The sequence below is a fragment of the Syngnathus scovelli genome, chromosome 3 (genome assembly GCF_024217435.2).
Source record: "Syngnathus scovelli strain Florida chromosome 3, RoL_Ssco_1.2, whole genome shotgun sequence".
Classification (NCBI taxonomy): Eukaryota; Metazoa; Chordata; class Actinopteri; order Syngnathiformes; family Syngnathidae; genus Syngnathus; species Syngnathus scovelli.
Genome location: NC_090849.1, coordinates 14361062 through 14376351, shown reverse-complemented (window position 1 = coordinate 14376351; position 15290 = coordinate 14361062). Strand labels below are relative to the sequence as shown.

The window sequence follows — 15290 nt, the reverse complement described above, 5'->3', positions numbered from 1 at the left end:
GGCATTTCTGCAGAAGACTAAAGTGTCATTTTTTTTCCATGCCGCCCACATTTATCTACCTATCTGCAGGTATATAACATACTTTAAGAGGGTTCAAAGATGACTTATCTTTAACACGCAGAGACGCTCCCATTTGAAATGATCTTGTATAATTTATTGCATTTTTTTTAACTTAGATGTTATTAAATGTACAAAATACAATTAATAAAGCTTTGAAGGCAAGAGATATTACAAATGAACACGGTCATTTGTAAATATAGCAATACCTGAAATGATACTTTGGCTGTCGCGGGTACATATGCATATCAACGTGAGCTTTGTTCATGTTTGATATGCATGCACAGATACCAATGTACTTTTCACTGTAGCTTTGTCACTAAATTAACACCAGAACTAGTGTGTACTAGTACACACCATGACACGATTTCACACAACGCTCCTTGAGATTGCACAATGAAAGATAGACTATACATTATGTATTGCACGCCACGGTTGCAGTGAATGAGATTAAGAACATTCGCATGGTTACTTTGTGTGTTGAGAACAAACTGGATCCCGACACGTCTTTATTTATTATGGTGCGTATGTATGACTTGAATAATGTATCGGGAATATGTCGCTATACATTGCACCGGCGTAAGCAAGGGAGGGGCTGCTGCAAAACTCGCCGATAGAATGAATGCAAAGAGCCAAAAGAACACTTCCTGTTGATGCAAAAATTGCAGCAGCAACTGTCTGACACATCTGGACTGGAGAGGGGGGGAGGCCTGGCTGTGGCTGTTAGCGAACTGAAGGGGAATGGACAACGTTTAATGGCAATCTGCAGCACGGTGAGTCTGAGTCTGCTTGTTTGAATTGAGGCTTAGACTGGTGGCGGCTTGCCGCGGTTTGACATGCCAACGTGTGTTCTGTCTTACTTTGCTAATGGTGGAATGTGGTGCCAGCGATCGCATGCTAGCGCATGCTAGCGCTAGCCACCGCCGTTGGCTACTATGGGTTTATCGCTAAGTTGCCTGGTGAGCTAGCTAGCCGTATAGCCACCTTAGATGACAGCCGACATGGTGCCTTTGCGCGATCACGTCTGTGAAAATGCATAAAAGATTGTCAATCTTGTGTGTAGTGTGTACAACGTGAACCGACTGTCAAACTATTTTGGGGTGCGTGGACTTAGTGAGGGGTGTATGAAGCGTCCCTGTTTTTGCCCTAAACGCTGGCTAAATGTTAAGCTAGCTAATGGAGTTAGCATATGTTCGAATGCCGCCTGGTCGCGTTATGGCACGGCCCTGTGAAGCGATGCACATACACTATGTTAAAACAATTTAATGTAGCAGTGATTGAGACGGCTGATATTACTCAGTCGGACTTTGAGTTGGCGTTTTCTCCACTAATGAACAGACTTCCCATTTATTTTTGCTACCCGCACATTAGGTTGTAATAAATGGTAATAAAAGTTTGACAGGGCTTAAAATTGTTCCATTTTGGTTCGACAGTCGACGTCCCACGATTTCAAATGTTTAAACGATGGACTTGTTATGACGATTTTTAAAAAAACCTTAGCATGAATTGTCAGTTTGTAATTCAAAACTGTCTGGGGCAGACCTATTGGGTAACCAGCCAGACATATTTTATATTGTAGTTATTACTTACTTTAAACGTCATGCTTTTACCAGAAAAACAAAAAAACACTAAGGTACCAGTAATTATGTCTGTTCATGTTCTTGTACTCCTTATTGCAATGTTACGGTCAAAGATCAAAGTCCAGCAAAGTCATTGGGTTATTCAGTACATCTGAGTTCATCCAGGCCACTAGACTAAGTCCGATTTTTGTGACGTTTTACCTGCTTTGTTTTTCCTTTGACTATTGCATGAGAAGACTGGCATATATCATTCTAATTAATAGTTACTACTCTATAAGTTTTGAGTGCAACACACTGAGAATTTTGAAAATCAGACAATGAGTTCTGCCAGCCAAATACAGTGTTTTGTTGTCAGAAAAAAAATAGCCATTATGGAGAATACTTTTGCAATATGGTCTGCAGAAAATCTCGTCAAATATTTTCTTCATGAGATAGTAAAACAAGATATAGCCTAATTATTTGTCATCATAACTCTGTAAAGCTTCAAGCAGTCATGCTGAATTTGGATTTGGCTGAAACTAGGGGTGCACTTAAGGATCGAGTGTGAGTGACTATTGTATGAAGTTTGGTGCTCCACTGTTCATTCTTCTTGATGCTATAGAGACTGAAAGTTCTGAGACGCCCTACCCAACACACGCACATTCACACACGCGCATGCACAAATATAATTCTATCGTAACTTTCTCACCATGCTTTTTTGCCGTTATAGTGTGAAATTATTTGCATTAAAGGTCCACTGTCCAACATTAGAGCATATTTTGAAATTCTGGATGTCTGCTGAAAAAAAAAATTGACCTTGGTTTTCAGCAAATTTTGGATCGCAAACTGAGATGTCAGGGACAGAACACGACGAGCCGTTTTCCTTGTAAATTTTCTTAATTGGTTCACAAGCAAGCCTGCAACATTATTGTTGGTCCCCAACTTGGTACCAAGCCGCACAGAGACAGACCCCTATTTTTTATTTTTTAGCAGAGGGCCAGTCCCCCACAACTCCCCAGCCGATCGATTACCTTCCGAAAGGCAAAATACCAAGTAGAGCTGGGTGACAAGTTTCTTCGCATCGTTTGTGTGGCAGACTGTTGGTATACAATACAACAAACTAGTTGAATCATAACAAATAGCACCTAAGGGATGAAACGGAAAGCATGACAATGCTATTAAGTGTTTGCACAGCCTGTCCACATTAACATCAGCAGTTTAGCCGCTAATAATAGCCGGCCGGCAGCCACCAAACAAAAGCAGCAATTAATTGCGTCATTGTTGGAACATGCACATTTAGCAATGAGTCGCAATAATGCGCCACATGTACGATCATTCCTTAAAAATGATCACATGTACATTTTAAGGTTTGTCCCTTTAGACTGAGGAGCCCATTTTTTGTAGTTCACTGTGTCAATTTATGATCTACATTTGTTGTACTGTTGGGGAAAAACAACTTTAAATAATTGAAAAACAACAGAACTTTAATAACATTTTAAATGACTCAACAATTGTCTGTTTTCAGTACCAATGCTTTAAAACTCATCCCTCCATTTTCCAAACCACTTATCCTAACAAGGGCGGCGGCGGGGGTGCCGGAGCCTATCCCAACAGTCTTTGGGCGGTAGGCAGGTTACACCCTGAACTGGTCGCTAGCCAATTGCAGGGCACATACAGACAGAATTTGCATTCGCACTCACACCTATGGGCTATCACCCTACCATGCATGTTCTTGGAATGTAGGAGGAAACCAGAGTATTTACTGTCTGTACTGTATTATTGTTGTTTGAACTGTTTTTGATGTGCATCATTTTGTATGTAGCCACAGTTGTTTTAAAGTACTCTATAAATTCAGAGATTTATTGCCTTTAATTATTTTAGATGACACAGAATAGTCTGGCTTTAAGCATATTCTTTAGTGGTGACCATTTTGTCTTTAAAATTCCAAAACACGCCCATTTGATTGCTTGGACTTAAATAATGCCAAGTTCCCGACAAAAACTTGTTTGTGCAGTCATGGCAGATTCACTTCACTGCATCACATTCAACTTTTATGACATTGCTGGAATTTCTAGCTTTGATGAAGCACCCTTAAAAGTCTCAATTTAAGAGTTCATTATTTTCCCATATTGTTTTGGGCGGTAGGCGGTGGGCTGAATTGGTCGCCAGCCAATCGTAGGGATAGGATTGCATATAGACAAACAGTCACAGTCACAGCTAAGGACAATTTGGAGTGGACAATTGGCCGACCATGCATTTTTTGGCATGTGGGAGGAAATTGTAGCCTCTGGAGGAAACCCACGCAGGCACGGGGAGAACATGCAAACTCCACACAGGAAGACCAGAGTGGAAATCAAACCCTGCAGCTCTGAACTGTGAGGCGGACGTGCTAACCAGTGCGACACTGTGCCGCCTAACCATAGCTATTTAAAGTTTAAATAGTAGGCTATAATGTTTCTTGTAACTGCCTGGGAATGGTGTTCTATTAGTCACCTGACAGCTCATGGCCAATCGTGTGGTTCTCAACATTCTTCATAATGTTCCCACCTTATTCCTTCACCCCATGATCCTTTGCGTGAAATGACTTCCTGCAAATCTAGAGGATGACATAAAAATGTTAGTCATGTCTAACTACATTCCGAACTCTGTTGCTTCAGTTGTAAGGAATTTGAAAAGCTTTGAGCCATAGCAGTACCTACATAGTACATACGCCGTGCATAGAAAGCCACATGATAGCGTTAACTTATCATCTCAATCTACGTGTCTGGGGTGTACTGTACGTTGTTCCTTTATCAACCCTAAACAATGTTACCGGACCCGTTCTGCATTAAGCCACCCGCACACCGAACAACCCGATCAAACGTTAGTTTGGCTACGATTGAAAATTCGAATTACAACTGAATAGCTTTATAACTATTACGGCCAATCAAAATGCCAGGAAATCTCACATGATCTGTCTGAAATAAAAAAAATATTATAAATTCTGAAAAGGGAGTTTGCAGTATTTAAGTCCATTTCTATAATGCTCATATGCACAGCTGCAATTCTACAGCTGTTCATAATGACAGGCAGTTATGAAACGGCATATGGAGAATGATATGAATGAATGATTATGATATGGAGGTATTGTCCAGCTTCAACAAAATAGCAGCGCTGTACTGTAATCAGCCATTTTAGTTTTTGCAAAGTACAATCAATTAATCAAAAAGCGGTAATAAACATGTACCGTATTTTCCGCACTATAAGGCGCACCGGATTATAAGGCGCACCTTCAATGAATGGCCCATTTTAAAACTTTGTCCATATAAGGCGCACCGGATTATAAGGCGCATAGAATAAATAACTCAACGTTGCTCAAATATTAATGCAATCACAATGTAGTAACACTCGAAATAGTGAAAACAATAACAATATATCAATAACTCAACGTTGCTCAAACGTTAATATCACACAACACACAAACACGTAAAGCTTACTTTAATAAATTGGTCTTCATCCATGAATCCATATTGGTCCATATATAAAGTGCACCGGATTATAAGGCGTGCTGTCGGCTTTTGAAAAAAATTGGAGGTTTTTAGGTGCGCCTTATAGTGCGGAAAATACGGTAGTGCCTATTAAACAGGAATCGCGCTAATTCCGTGTCACTTCCGACCGGGCATAATTTTATTTTCTGGATTTTATTTGAGCATTACATTTTTGCTCAATCTGTTTTGGGATCCCCAAAAAATACACAAAAGGCCAAACAAAATGCAAGCAATGTTGTATGCAATCCACACACATCGTTTAAAAATTTTTAAATTTTGTTTGGGTAGGACTGTGGACGTGAATTCTTGGTTAAACTTCAGTACCGCTTCACAGGAATTTAGAGTCTTCTTTTTTTCTGGTAAAAAAAAAAACTTTTTTAATCACTTTATAAAGTAAACCTTTCATTTCTAAATGTTTTTTAATCATATGAGTTAAACATGATTTGAATTAGACACAGTCAAATGAACAAACCCTTTTGTGTGTCTTCACAAACGTTTGTGTTTTGTTTGTTTCCCCCTCAGGTGGTTGACAAACTGGAGAAGCATATTCAAGAAATGGACGACGGCAGCTACATCGAGTTTGATGTGCCGGAGTTCAGCAACACTGTCCTGACCCAGCTCAATGAGTTGCGACTACAGGGCAAGTTATGTGACATCATTGTCCATATTCAGGGTCAGCCATTCCGTGCCCACAAGGCCGTTCTGGCAGCAAGCTCACCCTACTTTCGAGACCACTCAGCTCTCAGCACCATGAGTGGCCTTTCGATCTCGGTCATCAAAAGCCCTGAGGTGTTTGAGCAGCTTCTAGCATTCTGCTACACTGGCCATATGTCCCTGCAGCTCAAGGACATTATCAGTTTCCTCACTGCTGCCAGCTTTCTGCAGATGCAGGTCATCATTGACAAGTGTACGCAGATCCTCGAGAGCATCCACTCCAAAATAAGCCTCCCAGTTAGTAGCCCAGAGAAGGATGATTCGCAGACAAGTCGCAATGGAGTCAACGACAGCAACCTTTTTGTCAACCCCACGCAGATCTCCCCCCCTTACTACTCCCGTCAGAGTCATGCTGGAAACGAAGCACGCTTGGACCTTGGAGGAAAAGGCCTGGGTCGTGGGCGACTGCAGCAAGAGGAAGGCCAATCGGATCGCGGCAGCACCGACAGTGTGTCGGAGCATGATGCACCCATGGAAGGAGAAATGGAGCAAGTGGAACTTATTGGTAAAGACGGCCAAGTCACGGACGTGCATGTGAAAGTAGAGAAAACTGAGAGGCCTACCTACTCCGATAGTTCCTCAGCTGGCGATGATGGCTACCACACGGAGTTGGTGGATGGAGAGCAAGTTCTGGCTGTTAGCGTGGGTTCTTACGGTCCTGTTATCCAGTCGGCTGCCTATTCCTACTCAGGGCTCTCTTCGCCGTGCTTTGTTAACCTCAACAGCTCCAGCCCGTCCCGTTCCATCCTCAGCGGCTTCAGAGGTGGAAGAGCCAGAGCAAAGCGCCCCCTGGGCATCCCAGCAGCGGTGCTGAGTCACATCAAACAAGGTGCAGATGACAGCGAACCCGCTGTGGGACCCACAATGTTAGAGAACGACGTGCGAGAGCGCAGTCTGAGGAGTCAGTGGTACCCATACAACGAAAGACTCATTTGCGTCTACTGCGGTAAGACCTTCAATCAGAAAGGGAGCCTGGACCGTCACATGCGCCTGCATATGGGCATCACCCCGTTTGTTTGTAAGTTCTGTGGCAAGAAGTACACAAGGAAAGACCAACTGGAGTACCACATCCGCGGCCACACAGACAACAAGCCGTTCCACTGCCAGATCTGTGGAAAATGCTTCCCGTTTCAGGGCACCCTTAACCAGCACCTGAGGAAGAAGCACATGGGAGTGTCCGAGGGCAGCAATCATATAGACTCTCCAGAGAGGACGGAGGGAAGCTCGGGTCAGAAGGACCAGGATGACACCGCTGAGGGGATAGCCTATGAGGCGCAATATGCAGAAGAGGCACCAGCCAGTGAAATGGAGGAGAGTTCCAAATGCAGTCCAGAAGAGGCTCAGGCATCCAGATGCGATTATTAGGTTCTGCTTCAGGTTCAAGAAGCTTTAAGAAATGTTTATTTCAAATCATGTTACGGATTTTTCAGCTCCCTCTTCTATGGACGTGTCTTTCTTTAAGGGGTGCTACCAATTTTGTGAACGCTGGGTGTCAAATGCAGAGCAAAGCGAGTTACTTCGGGAGCTACATCTTACTATTTTTGCTGAGATCCCATTTATCTACCCCCCCAAACACCACCGCCCCCCTGCCCATCTCTATTCCCACCCAGATGATTTCTCTTTATATCTTTCCATGTTTTTAGAAACATATTTACAGAGTTATATAGGCATGTTGCAATAATTGAAAATGTGAAAGCTCTGGTAAGATGCTTGTCATATCACCTTTTTACCTGACCTGTTTTTGCACATACGGCCACAAGAGGTCACTCACTCACTCACTAAGAATGATCCTTTCTTTTCCTCTTTTTTTTTTTTTTTTTTTTAAATTGCAAAGCTTTTTCTGACATATCCGTTCAATACCTCATGATACAACCAACTACACACTCATCACAGTATTCTCACTTCAATGGAACTTACTTGGTTCTACCTCATAGCTAGTAACCTACCGGGCACAGACAAGTTCACTGTTCGAAATCCATTTTAGGGCATATGATGTACAGTATTTTGACAAACCATTGAAAGAATATTCTCTCATTGTAAAGCCTTCATAGACAGGGGAAGTATTCCTTGTTGATTGTATGGGTTAGATTAACAAGCAGGTGATCTTCTAAAGAGTACATTTAGTATCCTCGCGTTTGGTTTTTGAACCCTTTAGAGAGAGACAGAGAATAGATGGCCCACTATAATATCGGTTTGCTGTCTAACGTGTTTTTCCAACAAAACACATAATTTTTACCTCATCGCTAATACTGGTGGCATGCTGTTATATAATCACGGTTTTAGATATGTAAACTGTGAAAAGGGGGCTCACTTGAAGTCCCACCTATTCACCCACACTGGGATTTGATATTTACATTGTGTAACTTGTTTTGACCCGGAGTAGGTAAGGTAAGGTAAGCTACAACTCATTTTTCATTCACTACAGTTGCAACAACTCCAGATCAGTTCACGCACAGTACAGCAAAAGTACTAATATCAATAATATGCAAAAAGCCGCAAAGGAATCTCAGCCATTTTGACATGGTTTGTCTTCCGTTATTTACAAGTACTATTGTATTTTTTTATTTTTTTTTATTTTCTCCCCCCCCCATTCTATCCTACCTGCCGTCTTTCTCTGCATTGGTGTGGGTCAAATACTATTAATGTAAAGACTAAGGTTGTTTTCAGCAATCAGTACCACTTTTTGTTTGACATGTGGTGGCTAAAACAAGAGGAACGTAAATGTTAAAGGTGGCAAAAGTATGTGATACAAAGTATTGATGCACTTTGCATAGTTAGCGGAAGGGGTTGACGTCCCAGTGATAGTTTGCTGATCTCGTTTTAAATCCGATGCTGCAGTGTCAAGAGTTAGTTGGCAGCAGTTACTACAACATGATGAGACTCTGCAACCACAAGATTACTAATAGCTACGAATCATGCAAATGTCTTCTTGTGTTTTTACTGTTTTATTGAACCATGGGGACTGGGGCTTTGGGTAGAAATTAGTATATAAAGACTGTTTTATATCCATTGTGATTTTTCATTTTTGATTCTTAAAAGGCACTTGTAAGGCCTGCTTGATTATCCTTTCATAGCTATTTGGTCATTTCAAGCGCAGCAACTTGGTCTCTTTTTGAAACATCGCTGTCTTATCCATCCAAATGAGTTAATGCCTTTTTTGTGGTGCAATTTTGCTATATAGCAACATGACCTATTGTTTTGCCAAGTTGGATTAAGAGGGTGGTCATTATTATAAATTTCTTATTTGCAGTCATTATCTTTACGAGGCAGTTGAGAGGGTACATTTCATTATTGTGAATTTCAATAGAATTTGGTTGTCATTCTTGTTTTTTTTTTTTTTTTTATAGGTGTTTGTTTCTTAAAGTCTTGGTTAATAACCACTTTTTTCAATGTCAAATTGTCAACAGTACTCTTTACATGAATGTTTACTCCATTTATTTCCGTCATTTTTGTTTTTGTCCGCTACTGATTTTTAAATCTGATTCTGCCAATGATTGCCCAGAAATGATTTGCGAGTGAAAGGCACAAGCTGCTTCATGTTTGTGCCATGAGTTCACACCAAAGATTATCTCATTATTTTTAGGTGTCTATTTTTGAGTGTATTTCATAAGTGAATGCTTACCAAGAGCAATGGGTTATTCATTAAACGTTGCCACGTTAATTACTATTTGAAAAGAATGTAAGCTCCCCACTTAAAACAATCATTTGCAACAAATCTGAACAATTTGCGATTAACATCATAATTAGCAATGCTAATTTAAGCCATAAAATAAGTGATAGTAAATTGTGTGCAATAGGTAATGTAATTGTGTGAAGCCAATGTAAACAAAAAAAAAAAAAAGAGTCCTTCACAACCAGTGGCATTTAAACCTAGTGCCTTCCCACAAGCTTTACATTTTAGAGTTTGGCACTTAGAATAATGTGCCTCATTTCTTTGTAAATGGGTTGAATCAAGAGATTTTGATGAAACGTAGCTAGCGACATTGTAAAGTAGTTTCACAATGAAATGAATTCTCCAATGTGTCATCCATTTTGTACTTTTTCAGCTCATGTCTTACCCTCTTGTTCCCATTTTAGCAAATGAAAGCCTTTTTTTTTTTTTTTTTTTTTTTTGCTTCTGATTTTATTTGATTTTCATGGGACAAATGACTATCTGAGGTAGCAAGTGATAACAATCAAATGGGGCTATTGGGTTGTACTCAGAGAGAGATTTGTTTATCCCTCCACTCTAGCCAGTGAGGACAATCCCATCTATGTGCCGTACTTGTTCCGTCTTTCAATGAATGAATGAAGGAAGGAGATGCATGGAACACGCAAATCTACTTCCCTCTCCTGCTCCCATACAGGCAGGAGAGCAGCTGCTTAAAGAAAATTAGTAAAGTATGTGTGCATTTTAAATAAACTGAAGGAAAGAAAAAAACCGCGTACCCTATACTGTAGTTGAATTGCACGTTTAGCAACCACAAAATTATATCCAATTGCCAATGGATACTTTCGAAACTTGAGTTCTTTTTGAAATTTTGTCATTGATTGCGCACTTAACAGTTCTCATGACTAGTACATTACAGTCCATCTGGAAATTGTATCTATCCAGCTATAATGGCCTCATTTGCTTAGGCAGGGTCTTTTCCTCGATAAAATATGCTTTTTTAAAAAAAAAAAAAAACTAGTAAGGTTTTGTTTTCCTATCAAGTAAGTATATAAGTCCATGTATAGGTAAATGGCGGGGGTATTGTTTGAATGCTTTTCATGTAGCTATATTTACTTAAGTCATAGTATACACACAACCAACTGACCTAGACACACACTCTAGTTGACTTTTTGTAAGTTCTTAATTCCACACTCAATACAGGAGATACCATACGGGCCACACCTAATCAAAAGGAAGTGTTTACAGGGAAGGCTGTCCGACTACTTTTGAAATTGCAGCTCATCCTCTTAAACTCACTTCAGGTAGTTTACAAACACTGATACTGGCTTGGAAAAATAATCTTAGGTCTTCCGTAGCTTTTTTTTTTTTTTCTCAGTTTCTGTCCACTGTGTATTATTAAAAGAAAGCAATAAACTTTTATAAAAGTGGTGTATTTGGATCATCAAGCCTATTGAAATATTGGCCTGTTATATGAAATAAACTTAATGTCAGGGAGCTATTCAATTAAAATAAAACCAGGAAAATTTGATAATGATTCGTTGCTTTTTTTTATATATATATATATATATATTCACTGAACACTTTTGGACAGTTTGGCTTCCTCTTTAGAAAAAGAATTCTCATGATATATACACGCAGTGTATATAGTAAAGGAAAAATGATCAAATTCTAGTGAACTGCAACAGAAAAACTGAGCATGTGGCTCAGTCATCTACTCTGCACTGGGCAGAGTTGCAACTCCAGCTGTATCAAAATAACGAAAGGGATTTTTGGGCTGTTTAGCCATGTTTTGTGAGTGGGCTGTGTGTTGTCATGTTCTGATTTGGTGGACACTTCCGGCTCCTCAGTTGCAGAGACTTTGTTGCAATTGTTCACAATAAGAGGGACGTTAGTAAACTCAACATCAGTTCCCTCAACGCACTATAATGTCTCTTGCTCATGTATTTGGGAACAAGGCTTAAAAAAAAAAAAAAATTAGAACTTTCAACTCAGGGTGTATAGTGTTTTAAAAATGGTCTCATCGGGCAGCATCCTATGTCCGTAATTGTGCACTTCTCTTCAGGTGGGGGAACAAGTCCTCCAGTCAGTGGTTTCCATACATTCTGCCTCAAGGTCTCAATGAGTCCATTATGTTCCACAGAGCTGAAGCTTGAGGTCCGGTTAAGGGCCACAAAAACCGAGTCATGACAGCACATGTGCCCCAGCTCCTGTTTTGTCCACTCTCCACACAACCTCACAACCCAACTGTGAACCTCAGAACTCTACTGTTTTGTACAACTATGAAGTAAATGAAGCTAGCTCAAGCTGACGTATCTATTGCCATTTATTTGAGTTTTATTTTATAGCATGAAATAAAAGTATATTTATTCAAATTATATATTTTACTCATAATCATTCTGTGCAGCTTCATTTTCGTCCTTAAGCTTGTAAATTGCTTTTTTATTAAGGAAAAAAATGTCAAGACAAAAATGCGTTTGTAAAATAAAGACGCTGATTTGGCAATTTCTTGTCTTTTGTATTGTGTTACCATTATTAATTGCATCGTTGAGTACCAAAACTGATTTTCACTAGAAGTTAACACCATTCAGATGAGTAATTTCACAACATTTGCTGTAATTACTTTTTATTTATTTATTTTTTATTTTATTTTATTTATTTTTTTGCTTTGGATAGGAGTTGAAAATCATTTGTAGATGAATGACTTCATCCTGTAGAGGGAGCCATATATCACCAATTGTAGGCTCACTCTTTTTGGGGGTAATGGCCCTCAATGACGTGGCTGTAAAGGAGCCTACTGTTTTGCTATGGAACCACCATTGCGCTTTAAAAAGTGCTAGCAAACCAAAAGGCTGTTAAAACAAGAATTGCAATGTATTCTCTTCTAAAATGACAAATATTAGTAACCTTTGATGTGTTTCTAAAATAGTGATAATTGTAGTAAACTAATAGATCAAGCACTTCCATGTGTTTTGAATCAGCAAGCGATTCATTCAGTTTTTTAATTATCACTGTGCTCCTTTGAATAATTTGTAACCCAAACATGGACATATGATGTTAGGATTAACATAATTTAAGCACACTTGCAAATAATTACCAGATGAACTTTAAGCAGGGGCGTGCAAATGGGATTTTGAAATTTGGCACAAGGACCAAGTTTATACAAAATGAATGATAGTTTTAATGAAAATATTTTTAAAGGTGGGAATTAAAACGAAAACAGTTCTTGCTTTAAAATAATGAAAACCTCTTTAGTTTTGCTTATTTATCTTTGGGGGACCTCTAAAAATTTTGGTGGCCCTACAAAATTGCCTGTTTGCCTAGGGTTTGCCTCATGTCCTACCTTGCAAACCATCTAAACCTTTTTTAGTGTAGGATGGGAAAAGTATGAGAAGACCGAGGCTACGGGCCTGACAAGCCAGTTCAGCATTGGGTCTGGCTTGCCAGGCTGCAGGTGTGAAACTCAAGGCTTGAGAACCTTGACATATTTGCAGCCTCATTTTATGTGGCCCGCAAAAGCAAATTGTGTGCATCGACTGAAACAATGTAATATTTGAAGATTTTTTTTTTTTTTTTTACTGGCCTTTGATTTCAAAGCTAATTATTCATTAATATGTTGTGTATATGTAATGTGAAATGATTATACAGTCATCAGGCTCTCCGAGGGAACCCTAACTATGACTCTGAAAATGTTAGACACCCCTGCTAAACCTGATTAATTAATTGATCATCTGGAACCCTTTCCAGATTCGTACAAATTGACTAGTCTTAATTATACATCTTAGAGCTCTCATACGATAGGAGATGCAGCTTATGTTTGCATTATGCCTTTGTCATTAACATTAAGATTGAGTCATTTGTTGATTTCACCCAATAGCAACAATGGAAATAAATATTTTATTCCGTACTTGACTGTTAGGAATGTTATAACCACAAATATTTGTACTGTTTATAAAAGTTATATGATGTTACAAGAATGGTCCACTACTTCTAAATCAGACCACAATTTCAAAGTGCCACAGTGATGACAATATCATATTTTCTCTATGGGAGGAAAAAGTTGCATTTGACCTCAAATGTTCCACCGTATTTTCATGGTTCTAAATTGACATGTAAAATACAGAATGGTTGATGCCAAAATACTGTTTTTATTGACATGAATGATCTTTACTGGCTTGTTCTGAGCTTTCATTGCAACTGCAGTGCTTATGGAAAATAGGTCATTCACAACTGAAGCCAAGAGGTAGAAAATAAAATAAGCATTGGTCTCAGGTGACTGGTAATAAAATAATTAGGTAAATTTTCTTATTCAAATTTTCTGACAACGTATCCCTATGCCATGATTTTGATCTTATCCCCACCACACTGAAAAATAAAAAAAACACCTAAGAAAAATATATTTATTAAGTGTTGCAGCTGTGCTGCAGCCGCCTCACAAATTCCGACTGCATGTGCGTTTTACATAAATGCGTATGTCCATAAAGAGCCAAATGTCTATTAAAGTTCTGAGTTGGCCACTAGTGTGCTCTGCTGTTTTCTTAAATTAGTGAATAACTTCAGCCTGCAGCATAAAGTACTCCCAAGGTGCAATAAATTATTCCACCTCTGTGAAATACACGTCAACATGTGGCGTGAACTCACCATTACTTTGTAAATATTCAGATTAGTACTTACTGGAGATTGATTGTTTCCTAATGTTACAGAGACGTTGGATTCTGAAACAATATTCTTGCTCATTGTGTGCAGTAGAATTGAAGAAGAAAAACTGCACAGTAAGCCGAGGAAACTCTGGATGATCTTTTGTTTTAAATGGCTCTTTACAATACAAATTCCACACTACCCCTTCAACTTGCAACTGCAGTTTTAGTGATCATTTATTTAGCTTTGACAGCTTTGCTACTGCAGCAAGATGTTTCAAGGTAATTCATTTGCTTCTTCACACAGTACAAGTGAGCTTCTCATTTTGGGAAGCTCTGATTGCATCCTGCCATAAAATAGGCTGATAGAATGCCAGCACACATCACTTTTCTACTTCCTTCTTCACTATTGTTGGAATCGAAGGACTTCTGCTGCTGGAGGACAGACCGTTTTCCGTGCTTTTAGGACTGTCATTTTTTGAGACTGACACGCCAAGGCTCAGCTTATTTAGTTCTTCTTCTGGGAGCAGTTTTGCTCATCAATGACTTCATTTGAGGAGTAACATTTTGCTGGTTAATCGCAGAGACCTGAAGCAAGGGTCATCTGCATTATAGGTGCAGTAACAATAAGTAATAATAATGATAATAATAATAATTTTCTTTCGTTATAAATGTGGTCTGTCACACTTGTTGTATTATATATATTTAAGTAGATCTAAGGTTAGAGTTCTGGTTTTAATTAAAAACTGCTCCTGCAACTTTTAAATTTTATCATGGCAATTCCACCCACCTTATCTTTCGTCTGAAGTTCAAAATAAATAACATTGAATTTCTAGACAAGGATATAGTCTGCAATATTTTAACCATGTAGGTTATTAGTCAAATTATATTTTTATTAAAGCGAGAGTTTCAGACAAAAGAATTGTCAGTGAAATTCCAAGAAATGAATCATTTTGCTGATGTAAGAGATTTTCCTCCTTGTTCATATTTTCCTTTATTAAAACAGAGTCTATTTGTTCTGTACTGGAACTAATCCATGTTTCCTGTAATTTTGACTCATTGACTCAATGGTCTGTGGATTGAGAGCCGTTGGTGTTCTGCTGTAAAGTGTGCATTTAACAGCCAGTGGGAGGCACTCATTAGAAGC

At 39.1% G+C, this 15290-nt stretch overlaps 1 protein-coding gene across 2 annotated transcripts; it reads left to right on the top strand.

Moving 5' to 3' along the window:
- The first annotated feature begins 506 nt into the window (after positions 1–506).
- zbtb34 (zinc finger and BTB domain containing 34) lies at positions 507–12011 on the top strand. Of its 2 annotated transcripts, none has more exons than XM_068650180.1 (2): positions 507–578; positions 5666–12011. In XM_068650180.1, the coding sequence occupies exons 1-2, from the start codon at positions 522–524 to the stop codon at positions 7220–7222; spliced, it is 1614 nt and encodes a 537-aa protein (XP_068506281.1). In that variant the 5' UTR covers positions 507–521; the 3' UTR covers positions 7223–12011. The 2 variants fall into 2 exon arrangements, with proteins under 2 accessions (XP_068506281.1, XP_049618774.1); XM_049762817.2 differs by lacking the exon at positions 507–578 and adding an exon at positions 618–830.
- The last annotated feature ends 3279 nt before the right edge of the window (positions 12012–15290 follow it).